Source organism: Ptychodera flava, chromosome 6, assembly GCF_041260155.1.
Source record: "Ptychodera flava strain L36383 chromosome 6, AS_Pfla_20210202, whole genome shotgun sequence".
In the NCBI taxonomy this organism is placed as follows: Eukaryota; Metazoa; Hemichordata; class Enteropneusta; family Ptychoderidae; genus Ptychodera; species Ptychodera flava.
Window position 1 is genome coordinate 27866339 of NC_091933.1, and position 16640 is coordinate 27882978.

At 39.2% G+C, this 16640-nt stretch overlaps 2 protein-coding genes across 3 annotated transcripts in view; one reads left to right on the forward strand and one right to left on the reverse strand.

Moving 5' to 3' along the window:
• Nucleotides 1–16640, reverse strand: part of LOC139135382 (aminopeptidase N-like) — a 67023-nt gene that overhangs the window by 47367 nt on the left and 3016 nt on the right. The window contains exon 1 of one of the 2 annotated variants that reach the window (XM_070702745.1): nt 10519–10829. The exons of the other annotated variant lie outside the window; for it this stretch is intronic. The gene's annotated coding sequence lies outside the window, so the exon portion shown is untranslated. Of the gene's footprint in view, nt 1–10518; nt 10830–16640 lie in introns of those variants that run through there. 2 annotated transcript variants of the gene reach the window in all.
• The window catches only part of LOC139135379 (aminopeptidase N-like), a 48476-nt gene that overhangs the window by 19299 nt on the left and 12537 nt on the right, over nt 1–16640 (forward strand). The window contains exons 2-8 of the mRNA XM_070702740.1: nt 10293–10581; nt 10880–11000; nt 11674–11828; nt 12836–12949; nt 13727–13864; nt 14427–14558; nt 14766–14968. Coding sequence (XP_070558841.1) covers nt 10293–10581; nt 10880–11000; nt 11674–11828; nt 12836–12949; nt 13727–13864; nt 14427–14558; nt 14766–14968 — 1152 coding nt within the window. The remainder of the gene's footprint in view (nt 1–10292; nt 10582–10879; nt 11001–11673; nt 11829–12835; nt 12950–13726; nt 13865–14426; nt 14559–14765; nt 14969–16640) is intronic.

The following is a 16640-nucleotide window of genomic DNA, read 5'->3' on the forward strand; positions in this document are numbered from 1 at the left end:
CAAATTTGATCAGAATTGGTATATACCAGTATGGGTTACCAATGATCAACAATAAATGTTGTTTCTATCTGTTCAGTGGAGGAAAATTCTACGTTGATGTTATGGCAATGATTTCTGCACAGTACAACCAGAAAAAAAAATATGAGCTAACAACAAGAAATATTTAAACCAGAAAAACAAGAATGACAAAAGTAATTAAGGTCAACTTTTGGTACTGGAGGTCAACTTTAGCAACATGCATAGCAGAAACAAGCCCCTCTTAGTTAGTATAAACGGTCTTCCCCATCTACTGTCTATGGTTGCAGCTGGTCTGTTAATATGTAACAGTTCATAAACTAAGGAATGACTAAGAAATGACTCAAGATCAGTGGAGTTTGCCTGTTTCTCACTGGCATGCCTCCTGCACATTTGCTGGATTTCACTTTTTCTTACCTCATTTGCACATTTTTGACACTGATATGTTCATTTGAACAAATTCACATCTCAACCCCTGCATCTACCTGTACACCAAATACTGAGATGGTAGCTTTGGCGGTATGGGAGCCTTTGTGTGTGACGGACATACAGCTGCACATACCCACAAATATACAGACATACAGACATGCAAATCAGATGCAAATGAACTGATTCAGCTTATACGATAACCTCACATTGGTACACCAAATGTGAGCTAAAAACATTTTTTTACTAAAAACTGAAAAAATTACCCCAAAAATGGAAACATGCAAATTTCATCCCAAATTGAAAGACCTACTTTAGAATACCTAAAGGAACCTGCACACCAAGTTTCAACCCAATCTAACCAACGGTTACAGAGGTTTAGGAATTTGCAGTGTTTTTTCTTTTTTCCCCTCATTTGCATATTTTTGACACTGACAAGTTCATTTGAAGCAATTCACATCTCCATCCCTAGGTGCACCTGTACACTAAATACTAAGACAGTAGGTGCTGTGGTTTAGGTGTTTGATGTGGACGGACATACATACATACGTACTACATACATACAGTGCAAATCGGATGCAAATGAACTGATTCAGCTTATATGATAACCTCACATGGTAGGTATACCAAATGTGAGCTAAAAATTAAAAAAAATATATTCTCAAATCATATTTTTCATCTACGCAACAAATAGCAAATCAGTAAGAACTGCGGTTATCAAGATATTGAGTGACCTGGACGCCTCACAAACGGACATACATACATATTGATAAAGGATGCCGGACAGATACCCATCCCAATAGCTTCAAAAGACTATCGTATAGTAGCTAAAAATGAAAATTTCACCACAATACTAACGAAAATCACCATAAACATCCCGCATACAGAGTTTCAACAAAATCTAGACTGCCGTTACAGAGTTTAAGCGTTTGCTGGATTTTCTCTGTTTTCTACCACATTTCTTTTTTTTACCTCATCATCCTATTTTGAAGACTGGCACTTTCATTTGAACAAATTCACATCTCCACCCCAGGTGCACCAGTACACCAAATACTACAATGGTAGTGCTGTGGTTTTTGAGTTTTCGATGTGCACGAAGATAGCATGCACACATACTAACATACATAAATGTAGACACCGCTGACCTACCATAAAAACTCTTTTTGGTATAATATACATACATGTATACACCAAATGTGAGCTAAAAATTGTCCTGAAAATAGAAAATTGTGGATTTATCAAAATTTGAATATTTCACAATTTGATCATCCCTATGAACCTGTATAACAAATATCAGTGCTGTCAGACAAGGGGTTTTGGTGTAAAAAATTCTATTTTGTTTCAGCCAAACCTTAAAGCCCAATACAGCAGCAAATGTGTTGTAAACCAATCTCAAATTATCCTCAGTTTTCCAAGGGTTTTCTTCAAGTAAGACACATTAAAGACCAAAAAAGTGTACAACACTGTCGATAGCCTAAGAAGTAGCATTTAAATTCAAACTTTTAACATGATTTTAGATTTTCGAGAATTTCAAAAAACAAGTCATTGACAATGACATAGTCCCCACTTGTAATAGGAGTATTAGTCTTGATGGGGCAGGGAAATGTGGTAATTAAGAAGTATCACTGGAGTGTATATGTTCAGATCTATGGGCACATAGGTCTATGTCATTGTTCCCAATTTGAAACAAGAGGCATGTCTAAGTTCTGGTTCTAAATCGGGAAAAAAGATCAGACCTCTAGCTGTATTGGCCAGCCAAGAAACACATATGCGCATAATAAACGAGGTACAAGATGTGACATCTTAAGGTCTATTATCCTATCAAAATTGAAGCGTAAAGAACTTGTGGTTACTGAGTTGTGCATATATATGTATAATCAAGGTCAAAGGTCATCAAGGTCATGTCACATTGCTAGTTATCCCTATATACCAAAAATCAGACCTCTAGCTCTATTGGTTCGCTTAAAATTAGATATGCACATAATTAATGAGGTACAATATGTGGTGTCATAAGGTGTCCCATCATATCAAATATGAAGGGTGTAGCACTTGTGGTTACTGAGTTATGAACAAATATGTATATTTGAGGTCAAAGGTCACGTGACATTTTGTCAAAAAAATTGTATTGCTAAGTTATCCCTATATACCAACAAGTCATCGTTGATGACACAGTCCCCACTTGTTAATGGGTACTTTCATTACAGGTCCTCAGGGAGGATAGAGTCGTCTTCATTAGGTCTGTGATAAAAATACTTTGATACAGATGGTACTCAATGGCCAAAAATGAGTTCCATGGTGATGAAAACATAAAACCAATGTAGGCCACTATCCTAAAGGTCATTAAATGAGTCAACTGGGAATTAGTTGACAGGATGTTGCAAAACATTTTTTCATACTATCCTAACATGTCATGTCTGAGTTATGGCTCAGTACATGATAAAAATGTAGCAAAATCGCTGCCATGCAGCGATATTTGATCTTACTGTTTAAAATATCAACAAGTATATGTATGACATAAGTCAATGTCCAGGTACAAACTTTGAATAAAATCAGTTGAAACTTGCCAGAGTTATGGCTCTTGACATGAAAAAAACCATAACAAAATTGCCACCATGTGGCCATATTGGACCATATCGAGAAGCAAATCGACGTACATATGTATACTATAAGTCAATGTCTTTGTACCAACTTTGAATAAAGTTGCTTGATACATGTCTGAGTTATGGTTTAGGACATGGAAAATCGTAAAAAAATGGCCACACGGCGGCCATATTGGATCGTATCACAAAACAAATCAATATGCATATGTATGACATAGGTCAATGTCCTTGTACCAACTTTGAATAAAATCAGTTGAGATATGCCTGAATTATGGCTCTGTACACGAAAAAATCGTAACAAAATGGCCGCACAGCAGCCATATTGGATCATATCACAAAACAAATTGACGTGAATATGTATAACATTGGTCAATGTCCTTGTACCAACTTTGAGTAAAATCGGTTCAAATATGTCTGAGTTATGGCGCTGTACATGAAAAAATTGTAATAAAATGGCCATCTGGCGGCCATATTGGATCGTATCACAATACAAATCGACATGCATATATATGACATAGATCAATGTCCTTGTACCAAGTCTGAATAAAATCTGTTGAGATATGCCTGAGTTATGGCTCTGTACATGAAAAAATCCTAACAAAATGGCCACCTGGCGGCCATATTGGATCGTATCACAAAACAAATTGACGTGCATATCTATGACATTAGTCAATGTCCTTGTACAAACTTTAAATAAAATCATTTGAAACATGCCTGAGTTATGGCTCTGTACATGGAAAAAATCGAAATAAAATGGCCGCCTGGCGGCCATATTGAATTGTGTCACAAAACAGATCAACGTGAATATGCATGACATAAGTCAATGTCCTTATACAAAGTTTGAATAAAATCGGTTGAGATATGCCTGAGTTATGGCTCTGTACATGAAAAAATCGTAACAAAATGGCCGCCTGGTGGCCATATTGAATCGTATCACAAAACAAATTGACGTGCATACCTATGACATTGGTCAAAGTCCTTGCACCTTTTTGAATAAAATCGGTTGAAACATGTCTGAGTTATGGCTCTGTACATGAAAAAATCGCAATAAAATGGCCGCCTGGCGGCCATATTGGATCGTATCAGAAAACAAATTGACGTGCATCTGTATGACATATGAAGTAATCCTTGTACCAAGTTTGAATGAAATGGCTCCAAGCATCTCTGAGATATCTGCGTGAACGGACGGACGGACGACGCACGCACGCACGCACGGACATGACCAAACCTATAAGTCCCCCGGACGGTGTCCATGGGGACTAAAAATCAGACCTCTAGCTCTATTGGCTCGCTCAAAATTAGATATGCACATAATTAATGAGGTACAATATGTGGCGTCATAAGGTGTCCTATCATACCATATATGAAAGGTTTAGCACTTGTGGTTACTGAGTTCATATGTATATTTGACGTCAAAGGTCATCAAGGTCACGTGACATTTTGTCAAAGTGTCTGAGATATCTGCGTGAACGGATGGACTCACGGACGGATATGTCCCAATCTATAAGCCCCCCGGACTTTATCTGTGGGGACTAAAAACTGTGTCACTGCATCCTTTTTGCAATATGAATACGATGAGAAACTAAATTTTTATTTTTCTTGGCCTTATACATTGGCTTTATTTGGGAGTCTATGGAGAGCTGCCTTATACATGGGAGTCTATGGAGGTGTAAACTAAAAAGTCCTCTAACACGGCCAAATTTGATCACATTGTGAAACAAATTGACGTGCATCTGTATGAGGTAGGGTACTATCCTTTTACCAAGTTTGAACAAAATCGCTCCAGGCGTCTCTGAGATATCTGCGTGAATGGACGGACGGACACACGGACGGACGCACGCACGCACGGACATGACCAAACCTATAAGTCCCCCCGGACGGTGTCCTTGGGGACTAATAATCATATGACAGGAAAATAAAGATTACAACAAATAGTTGGCATTCGTGTGTTGTGCATTAAGTAAATGGCATCACGCTTGTTTCTGGTATGATCATGGTGTGTATGTGCGGGAAATACTGTTTTTTTTACTTTTCTGTTGGTCGCCAATTTTTGAGTACGTCACCAGTTTATTATTCAGCCTGTTAAAACGTGTAGGCATGGTCCAAATCAGCAAGCAGTGATAACTCTGATCTTTCCACATCATTTCCAAGAACTCTGTTATCTGGAGAGATTAAAATTGAAAAATTTATTACCAGTAAGCAAATCAATCCAGTCATCATTATCAGAAGATAAAATGTATGCAAATTAAGAAAGAAACACAAATATAATATCTTTTTGGTTAATTATATACACACCAAATATGAGCTAAAAACCGACTCAAAGCAGGTCTGTTCATTATAAGCACATATGTAAAATTATGACTACGGTAAGTATTGAAATGGTGACATAACAAAATACATAAATGAGTACACTATAGGTGTATTAAACCGTAAAGACTCAAATTGTGTGCTGAACACACATGAGGCTGAGATTGGGGATTTGGCTCAGCTGTTTTGTCTATGGCTTCTGCGCTAGGTGACTGGTGCTATATGTTGTGAGTTCAAATCCGACTGAAACCACAATATATTACAAAAGTGTATGGACACAAATTCCATGAGCACAATCATGCTGTATTCAGTTTAGATTGTCAGCTTGAATTTACAGCTATAGACATCAGTTAAGACTGATGACACAGTCCTTGACGTAAAAGAACTTTGTCATTCAAAGTCACTGAAATGTACGTTGTACCAATGATGTGAAATGACCTAAGTTACAATGAAAACAATGTCAAGGCATGTAGAGTACGAACTCAACACATGGAAACTAGACAATATGGCTGCTTTCCTGTGCGTGCATGATACAGCCTTGGGGCTTAGTGGGCCAGGGTCGGGTGTTGGAGTATATTTCTATTCTTTCAAGTATCATCATAAATCCCTGACAAACTGTGTTTAAAACCCTTCCCCAAAATACCACGGACAGGTAAAAAAAATCTAAGTTGTCAAAGAGCAGTCGGGGGGAGGGGGGGGGGGGGTTCACTTCCATTACTTGCCAATATGTATATGCGCCGCCCAATGGGTGGGTATTTCAGCAACGTGGTCCAAAATGGGGGGGGGTCAATTTCACTGTAAACCATGGTCTAAAATGGGGTTGAAGTTTGAGTGCCACACAAGAACAAATTTTAAGTCTGTTCCCATCTCGCTAGCAGGGTTCTGAGCTGCACTCAATAAGCATGGATATCTTTTCTGTGGCAGGGGAACCATTACAGAGACCCCTGGCTTAAAGTAAATATGGACTTTGTTTTAAAACATTGTCACTGATTTGTCAGAACTCTACATATGGCAGATTTTGCCCAATAGAAAATACCCAAACAAGTGGCTCTACTGCTCCTAGTATTATTCAGGTCAACCATGGCCATATGAAGTAGTATTGCTTTACAGACAAACAGCGAGGTTTGTTGTGAATTGTAATTTAAAAAAAAATACCACTCAGACTGTAACTGCAGATAACTGATAATTTGCAGAAGCTGGACCAAAATTTGGTGAGAGTGAAAGGCATTTTCTTTCACAAAATTTGTTAGTATTTCCTCATGATTTTTCGGAATCATGGCTTGGCCAGCAACAAAATAGCTCTAAACGCAGTATAAGCTTACAGTGGTAGGCTTTGCCGGGGCAAATACTTGCTTTTTCCGTTTTAAAAATGTTGACGCTATGACTGTTGACCTGGGTCAAAGGTCATAAAGGTCTAAAATGGGGTCCTAAAACAACGAGATTTTAGGTCTAAAATGGGCCCTGGGTTTTATACCTGCGGCCGCACACATCTACCACTTCTCTGAACAAGTACTCCCCCCTCCCCCCCCCCCCCCCCCCGAGAGAGGTACAGCAGTTCTAGCTCTGCGTTATATAATGCCGGAAACACACAGCATCGTACGCAGGGCCATCATTCAATGTGCGATGTTTCTGTGTAAGTTCACAGTGTAATTTGATTTTGGACGAAGACAATCAGCACTCGCACACAGGCGTTCTGTTTACTGGATAGTTTGTATAAGTGTAGTTTATGCTACGTTCCGATGTTCTGTTCCGTAAAAGTCTACGGAACAGAACGTCGGAACCATGGTCGGAACGTAGCATAAAACAAACTGCCCAGTAAATAGCTCTGCATGGCCATGGCAGGGCTGTGTGTTAGCGGCGCGGCGTTTAGTTTATACGACCTCCCAACACATGTGGTGGGAGGCCGTATAACGCCGGTAACACACAGCCCTGCCATGCAGAGCTACCCAGTAAACAGAACGCCTGTATGCGAGTATGAAATATAACGTCGAGCAACAAGATTGAAATTAATGACTGTTTGAGCTGGTACTCACTCAGTAAACTTCTAGGCCATATGGTCTCGACCGTGATCGGTGGGTCGCTGGTCTCCCGCAATCTCCCATGATGCTAATATGAGACACCCTAACCAGGTGAAAAAATGGACGCGCAGTTTGGGCTGGTAAAATGCGTCGGGATTTTGAAAAAGTAATAAAAGTGAGCGCATATATCAAAAAGGACCAAAATAACAGATTAGTATTGGCAATGTTACAAAGTTGAACAACTTTATGCAAATATAGGAATGGAAAAATCCCTGGACTGCGTAAAATTTCAGTTCAGTTACAACTACGGGGACCACTTTGAAGTCAGGGACCACTTAGAGGTCTTCACAAACGTGCCGCTTTTTAGTTTGGAGATTTAAAGGCTTCATAGCATGTCTGTACAAGCCTCGCTGCTCTGATGTTACTAGTTATTGGTATTGTTGGATTCGAATTGTAATAAACCAACTTGTGGTTTTTACATTGAACCGAATCACTCGCTTCTGTTTCGACGTCAGTGTAACACCAACCCCCTTCCTGCATGGGCGCATTCTCATCGTCATTGTATGCACAACACCTGAACTTAGTTTTGACGAGCTTTTAAAGAACAATGTACCGTAAGGCAGACATATCGAAGTCAGTTCATTTCGCGGTGCCGGGGTGTCACTTTATCTCGATCCTCACGACTCCCTCACAAGCGAATCAGTATGCTTAGATCTAGGTTTCTGGTTTATAAATATTGCCATTTGTGTGTATGTGCTCTTTATTACATTTTTGCCTTTTTTGTATTTTGTTTTCATGAGACGAAGTTTTTCTCGCGTTCATGTCTCTGTTTTTTATCATAATTTCGGTGTAGTTTGAAATATTATACAGAGATAAATAAATGACAGTTTATTCATTTTAATATTTGTCAATATTTCTGAGAGAGGCTTCACTTCATTTACTGGTATTTCAAACTTAGCTTTGGGACTGTAATTCAAAATATAGTGCTTATCAATGTGCTTATGAAGTGATCTACTGGGACCATATTATATGATTTTGTGCGCTACATGCACGTATACAGTTTACAAACTAAGGTATATGAACATCCTCCATCGACGATAACTCGTTTTCTCCGGATTCGCGAACTCAGAATATCTCTATCAATAAACTCAGCATAAAAAATTAATATTGATCAGTCGCGCTTCGATGGCGCTCAATTCATCCACCCACATGCGCTAGGCCAGGCCTGACAAAAAATGACTGCATAATATCGAAGGACATGATGACGTAACCGCTTCGACAATTCGTTCAAAATTTGCTACAGGCCAGACTGGACGTACCCAGTGATGGTACATGTAACATATGTGATCAGTGTGGTACATTCAACCAACTTTTAGCCCTCAACAGATGTTAGTGCAGCTATATTTGTACTCAAGTACGTATGCGCATGTGTACATATTGGTGTTCGTATCCCAACTAAACCGTTTGCAGTTTAATTTTTCCTCTCGCATAGAGCAGTTCAGTGCTCGACATGGCTTCAGTAGTCATGCATCAATTTGGTATAAAACACTAATTTCTATGAGATACACGTGATCATCATTAGTTTCATGATACCACCCGCTGTATTTCTATCATTTTGATTTTTAGTTGTCACCAGCTGTCGTCTGCTTCACTTAACTATCTCATTTTTCAAACGTGACTGCAAATCACTGAGACACTGGCGGGAACTGTCTGCACCGAGTGACTTGTTACCATAAGCTCACCATCTACACCATGCAGTGTTGCCCAGGCTGGTTTAATTCAAGTGTGGAGTGGTGCGGGTCCTTTGTTTGACCTATTCGTTAAACGTGCACTGGCAGTTTGTCTGCCGTGTCTCGCTCACCATTGCAGGCGATCTTTTGTTTTCTATTAAAAATTCAACGGTCGGAGTATTGGAACAATTTATCCCGCGTTGCAGTGAGAAGGCACAAGCAGTTCACCCGGGTACCTTCTTATAATCCAACCCACATGCATATTCATATTGCGTCAACCAATCGCTTCGCGGTGTACATACTGTAATCCTTAAAGGTATGCTGTCACCTGTTCCAATTTTGCCACAGTTACCATCAAAGAGAAAATCTAACCAATCACAGATTTTAAGCGGGTGGGCGCTTTATAAAAACAGCGCCTCCACATGGTCACTTTGAATACCAAGGAACGCCCCTTTGACCATATATGGGCATATTTAGATTACAGGTGACTGTATACCTTTAATGATATTGTAGTGACGGAAACGCTTACATTATCTGAGCTGTAACCTCTGCCCGCGTATTTGGTAGTGACGATACCAGTATCTTTTGCCCTTTTTGAATAGCTGAATATTCAGTGACGCACAATCCAGCAGACGTTATATTTACATAAATCGATTGAACGGTTTGATTTTGGCATACACGACGAACGATTTAGTCACATACGAAGCAGAAAGCCAAAGTATAACAGAAAAGCTACACACTCTTGAGCTTTCCCTGTTCAGTAGTAACACTCTGTAGCCATGTTTAAATATAGACCCTGGAGCGAACGCTTTGTTAACGTTTTGACGTGTTGATGGTAATCGACCTCGGATAATTAGCTTTGATCAGAGAAATTATATTTGACAATACACAGTGAAGGGACTCGAAGCAACAAGTGACCCATGAATTCGTGCATATAATAACTAATTTATCTGGCGTATTAAGCCCAAACTGCAGTGGAATAGTGCGCAGAATGAGTGCTCACTTGAACATTCAATTGATCAAAACATGCCGTCGGCGTGGCTTGGTAAAAGTGATGATTAAATATTCAATATAAATTATTCAGCAATGAATTTCAAAATAATGTAAAATGTATCGGAACACTAAATAATTATCGAAGTGTTAGGTTTTATGTGTACCATTTCAAGATATATTATCGTAATTTCTTGTCTTTATAGAGCCTTTGTAGCTACGCAGTTCCAGGCGGATAGGGCAAGGAGAGCTTTCCCATGTTTCGACGAGCCGGCCCTCAAGGCGACGTTTGCCACAACGTTAGTTTTCCGGCCCCATCGCATCGCCCTCTCCAACATGGAGAGCGTGGAGAACTCCACCTACGACGACCCTCACACCGGCGACGTGTGGAACGTTACTTCGTACAATACGACCGTTCACATGTCCACCTACCTGAACGCCTATACCATAGGTGACTGGGAGTGTATCGAAGACACGACGCCAAACGGTATCGAGGTATGTCCCTCTTCGAGTTTCGTCGACGGTGGGGATGCCTGTACACAGCACTGTCCTTTTGACTAAACAGCCTGGTAGTTGAGTTGAATATCACTTTCTATCTTCACACACATTAAAGTTATTCATATCATTTCATGTCTCGCTACCTCTAAAAATAGGGGATTACAGGGCCAACTGTCAAAGCTCCCACCAAAACATGCGGGCATTCACGGCAATTCGCATGTGTCATGGAGGCTGACTTTGATCATGTGATGTGTGGTAGAACCTAAGAAAGACTTCTGGTTTCTTGTTCGAGCAGTTCCGCGTGTGGAGCCAGCCGTCTTTGCTGTATTCCGGCAGCTATGGACTACAAATCGGCATGGACCAACTTACTGGGTTCGAAGAGCTGTGGGAAATCAAATATCCTCTACAGAAGATGGGTAAGACACCGAAAAACAAAAATGTGATATTCCGTGTTAAGTAGAACTAGTGATCATGTGAATTTTCAGACGCACATCATCACAACTTACATTCGAACATCATCAGCCACCAGGAATAATACTTCCTATTTTCGGACTTGGCTCTATTTAAAACGATTTGCAATATGTCACCGATATTCAAATGAGCTGTAAAACTACGGCCTCTGCAAATAAAATCCAGGTCATCTCCAAAAATATGCTGAAGTGTGAAAGTAATTTGTTAGCGTAATGTCCCGAACCAGGTTAAAATATTGAGTCCCTCCTGCACATCTAGATCTGATAACGGATTTTTTTTCACTCAACTGCTAATCGAAAAAGAATATAAGTGTACATTTTTGTGATATAGGGTCGATTTATTTTCCGATTAGAACCGTCATCTGTGTACGAGACAAACGTAGTTTTTGGCAGCAAAAGCAAAGTTGTATTCCATGTGTCGGAAGTGTGTATCTTCGACTGACTTGCTTGTCAAAACCGGCGCTCTATACCGTCCTAGTGTCCCCAGACAACACGTATCTTGCATTTTCTCGGTATTCGTTCCATGCATAGAGAAACATGTGTTGTGAGAAAACATTTTTTGTAAGTCGATAGGTAATCTAGTTTTAAGTTAAAAGCATTCTGATATTTTCTGTTCCAGACATGGTAGCACTGCCTGTTTTTGGACCCGGTGCGATGGAAAACTGGGGATTGATTTTGTACCGAGAAGTTTATCTTCTGTACGATTCGGCCATTCATACTCCACACCGAAAAAAGTTCGTGTCACAGATAATAGCGCATGAACTCATACACCAGGTGCGCTTGAGAATGTTAATCCCTTACATCTGGTCTCTCTAAGAAAGTCTGTATAAAATGTACTGTGCCGGGACGGCATGCAGTAAGAAGGGTTGTGCTTAAAGTAGCATGCGCCTCGAAAGTGAAAGACGTGAACTTATGTTGAAACTTTCCTCAGGGAAACATTCCACCATGCTCTTACCATATCAATAATAACAATAAGGAGGTCATTCGCAAATCTTGATACTAGAGAAACAAATTACCTGAAAATTTTACTGATATTTGAAATTAAATATGGCCGCCATCCCTGTGTTAATTCTATGGGGAAAAGTAAATTTTGTACTTAAAAAAACGGTAAAGCTTCAGAATGAGCCCCGCAGGCCGTACATAAGAAAAGTTTTGTATAAATTTGAAACTGAGTCCGAGTATCTGTCCTCATGGCGCATTCTATTTTGATAAACCCATAATTCGTTGATGGCAAAAATATTTATCTCGACATTCTCAAAATCTGTCAGCGTGTTACAGCTCCATTAGTTTTGCATTTCGACGTTTCCCCTAACCCCCCCCCCTCCCCGGATTTTTTGTCCTGTCTTAAAACTGCAGTTTCTCATACTACTCCCAGAATTATTTGAGAGTGCCTTGTGTTCAGCTTGTGGACACTGTTTGTATGTGTGTGCTCCAATGTTACCTTATACAACCGACTTTGTGGCCGGATTGAGATTCAGCCACAACATGGTATACTGTACACAAAATATTGTATCGGCAATGCTTGTACCGTATCTTTTCGATGTAGTTTATAGGTGGGGGATGAATAGGAAAATATGATCATTATACAGGACAAAATATTGAAAGCATTATTAAAATATACAGGTATTATTACAGACCACTCAATGCATAAAAATAGTCGAGTACTGACTATATTTTGCGGTTATTATAGTAATATGTGAAAATATTTGGTGGTGGCTCTCTCATATTATTACAAGTTTAGCTTTGGTATTCACTCATATGCACGTTAATTGTCTTTACAGTGGTTTGGTAACTTGGTAACATGTATATGGTGGGGTGAATTATGGCTGAACGAAGGTTTTGCGACATATTTTGAGTTCTATGGTCTCGATATGACTGAGCCGGGATTTTATGCTGTAAGTATGGGCAAGGATGTACAAATTTGAATACGACGATCATTTACTGGTCAGCATCCTTTGGGTAAAAACATACATTTTCCCTCTAACAACCCATCTGTCTATCTATCTATCTATCTATCTATCTATCTATCTATCTATCTATCTATCTATCTATCTATCTATCTATCTATCTATCTATCTATCTATCTATCTATCTATCTATCTATCTATCTGTCTGTCTGTCTCTCTGTCTATCTATATGTCTGTCTGCCTGTCTATAATATCCAATTATTTATCAATCTAACTGTTTACCTATCTATCTATACAGTTGTCTGTCTGTCTATCTGTCTGTCTGTCTATCTGTCTGTCTATCTGTCTTTCTATTTATATCTAGCTAGCTGGCGCTCCCACATGCGTAAGAAACATATGCACACACGGTCGGAGAAAGTCCGAAATACATCATTATGTTAAGTTCATTGGTATTCCTAAACAGTTTTACACCATTACGTGATCATTTTGTCCGAGTTGACTATAGTTTAAATATAACCCAGACTGATCAGACGTAACTATTCTGTTCGTTTTATTGAAATTCGCAACAAGGAAGAGAGAGGCAGTACCACGTCTTGCATACTCTGTAAAAATCGCACTTGTCAGGAAGTATTTCTGATCTTATCTGGTAGTGCAATTTTTAAAGAGTCCCTTGAGAACAGTATAGATATTCCTAAGATTAAAGTGAATGATGGGGACTTCATTTCTTGAATGCTGATGAGTTTGTTCTTTCTTGTCTCTTAAAAGTGGGACCAGTTCTTCTTGAAGGAGAGCACTTACTCCACTTTTAACCGGGACCAGCGTGGCGATTCCCACCCGTTGATCAGGGACCCTGGATTCGCCGCCGAAATTTCGTCCATGTTTGATACCATCAGTTACGACAAGGTAAACCTATCAACGCCTCTCTCCCTTGGCTTTCTCACCTTTGCTGCCGATATCTGATTTTTATTTATAAATGTACACCCGTTCGAGCCCGTACAGCCGTAGAAAAAGTCAGAGCAAACTGATGTTTTTTGCTTTTAAAAAAACATTCCAAAGTCCGAAGGGAAGTCACCCTCTGAGATGAGTAATAATTGGGTGGGATTGAAAAATAATGACAACTGCACTCTTAATGCACCATAGCATCAATTTTCTAAGGCCGTATCCTTGTTCTCCCATATCAGAAACGCATTAATATTTTATGTCAACGCGATTGAAAAAATGTTTTTGGATGATTGGATATGGAAATGTCGTTTAGAATTGCTGGTAATTCATCATATCCCCAGGCTCCAGTCAGTCAAAAGACGCGTCTTTCCGATTAAAGCTAATACTATAATAACAATGGGCTTCACATTATTTCATAGACTGTGATGTATCATATTTTGGATTTGCATCATAAGTGAATAGCCAGGCCGTCTCTACTGTCTAACATTTCATGTTACATTACAATACCAACTTAATTTCACAGGGAGGTGCAGTCATAATGCTAATGGAGGGCTTCCTTGGTCAGGATCTCATGTTTGAAGGCTTCCGGCGTTACTTGAATGCGTATAACTATTCACACGTAGAATCCGACAACCTGTGGGCTGCTTTACAAGAGGTATGGCGCTGGGTTTTCTTTGCATTTTAGTTGGTCCAGTAAGCATGCGTGGCTGTTAGTTTTCCAGATGTTCTGTCCTCAGTGAACATTTCTCAATGATGTCTTTCGTGCAGTTATAAGCTCGCTACCGATGATATAAAATGCTAGAATGCTTTCTTTATTGCATGTAGAGTGTTATGTATTTTTTTTTACTTCAAATTGGCTTAGACGTGGGAAGACCATCATGGTCAAACTATGAAAAGCTATTTTGGTTACGACATGAAAGAGATAATGGACACGTGGAGTTTGCAGATGGGATTTCCCGTTGTGCATATGACCAGAACAATGACCAACAGGGTGTCGGCAACACAAGAACATTATTTGCTGGACCCGAACGATGAGCCACAGGACACCCACTTCCCACAATTAGGGTGAGTTCTCGTGCAGTAATACCGTCCTTTGCCTTCAGGTACCCGGAATGCCCGCTCGCCTGTGTGGGTTTGACTCCTTTAGTTTCTGCTAAGTCAGCCAAAGTCAACGTAGAATACGACAGATATTCGGACTGTCGAGTTTTTACTGCTCAGTCCATTGTGGGGTCTCATTTTGAAGTGCTTGCGGAGAAAATAAAGATTTTACCGTTTTATTTATTTTTTTTTGAAGATCGAAAATTGCATTTTTCCACTGTAGAGTTAAGACTTGGACAGCGGCCATTTTGAGTTTCAAGTATCGGTAAATCTTTAGTAATTTGTTTCTCTGGTACCAAACTTTACGCGGTGACACCCGCTTTTTTGTCCATGATTTTGAAAGAGAATGGTTGAAAGTTTCTTTTAGGTAAGTGTAAGCTACGGCGCGCCAAATGTTTCAAAAATATTTATCAATTCAGTGCAAAAATAAACTGTCTTTCTCGATTGAAATAAAAATTCGGTGTCATTAGGAAGAAAATAAGTAAGAAAAGTATAATTAAAAAACAAAAGACAGAAATGTCATTTAATACTTCATTTTAACTTGAGAAAAAATCTTTAAAGCGTAATTAGGAAATAAACAATTTTCAATGATTTGAAAAAATCATACATCCATACTTATCGACATACATACACGTATAATAGTTCGCGTAAAAGGTGCAATGAGTGCTGATTTTACAAAAAAGAGTAAAATATGTTATACAGTGGTACGTCCACAAAATTCACAAGAAAATCACTAAAACCACTACTACCACACGGAAAAAATATTACAAAAAATGAAAATGTGAACCACATACAGAAAATCATTATAAAAGAATCAGACAAAAAAAAAAGTCATGCATACATAAAATTATTTATGTACTTAAGAAAATTAAAAAGCACTACGTCTCATAATAAACGTATTATAGATAATCAAAAATATAATATGAACCACTAGCCGCTTTGACAGTAAAGAGAGAAAATCAGAGAAAAAATTCGGCAGTGATGGCTCTATACAAAAGTGGACATCATCTACAAAAAAATAAAATAAAATAAAATAAAATAAAATAAGATAACAATAAAAAAATAAAAAATGCCATGAACACAGGAAATACAAAAAAACGCGTGGGCCTGTGGAAAAAGAAAACAAATGAGCACTCGCCACAGCCAAAAAAAAAAAGAAAAAAAGAAAGAAAAAAAAAACGAGCACTCGCCACAGAAAAAAAACGCGTGAAAATACAATTAATTTATTCAAAAAACTCATGGTTCACGTTTCCTTCGATCGATGAATCCCAAACAGCTGGGAATCCGATCACCACATACTCCAATGTTTGACGAAATATTAATTGAGCATTTCAGTGATAACTTTGACATCTTAAAACCTAGCTCTGTTTGGCTGGGCCCTGCCACACATAGCTATTTGAAACCGTACTTGATGAAGTGAAGTGGGCAATATCACCTAAAGAACGTCCAGGTTAACAGTGAATAGTTCCAGAGAGTCAAGTTAACTGGGCCAATTTTAGGCAGTCCACAGGTCAGATCACGAGCGAGACGTACAAACCCATGACCTTCATAGCAACACTGCGAATATATCTATGCCTTAATAAGCGCGGTATGGCAGGGAGCCCACTGCAGGCCTTCCACCGAGCCGCACTGTCATCGC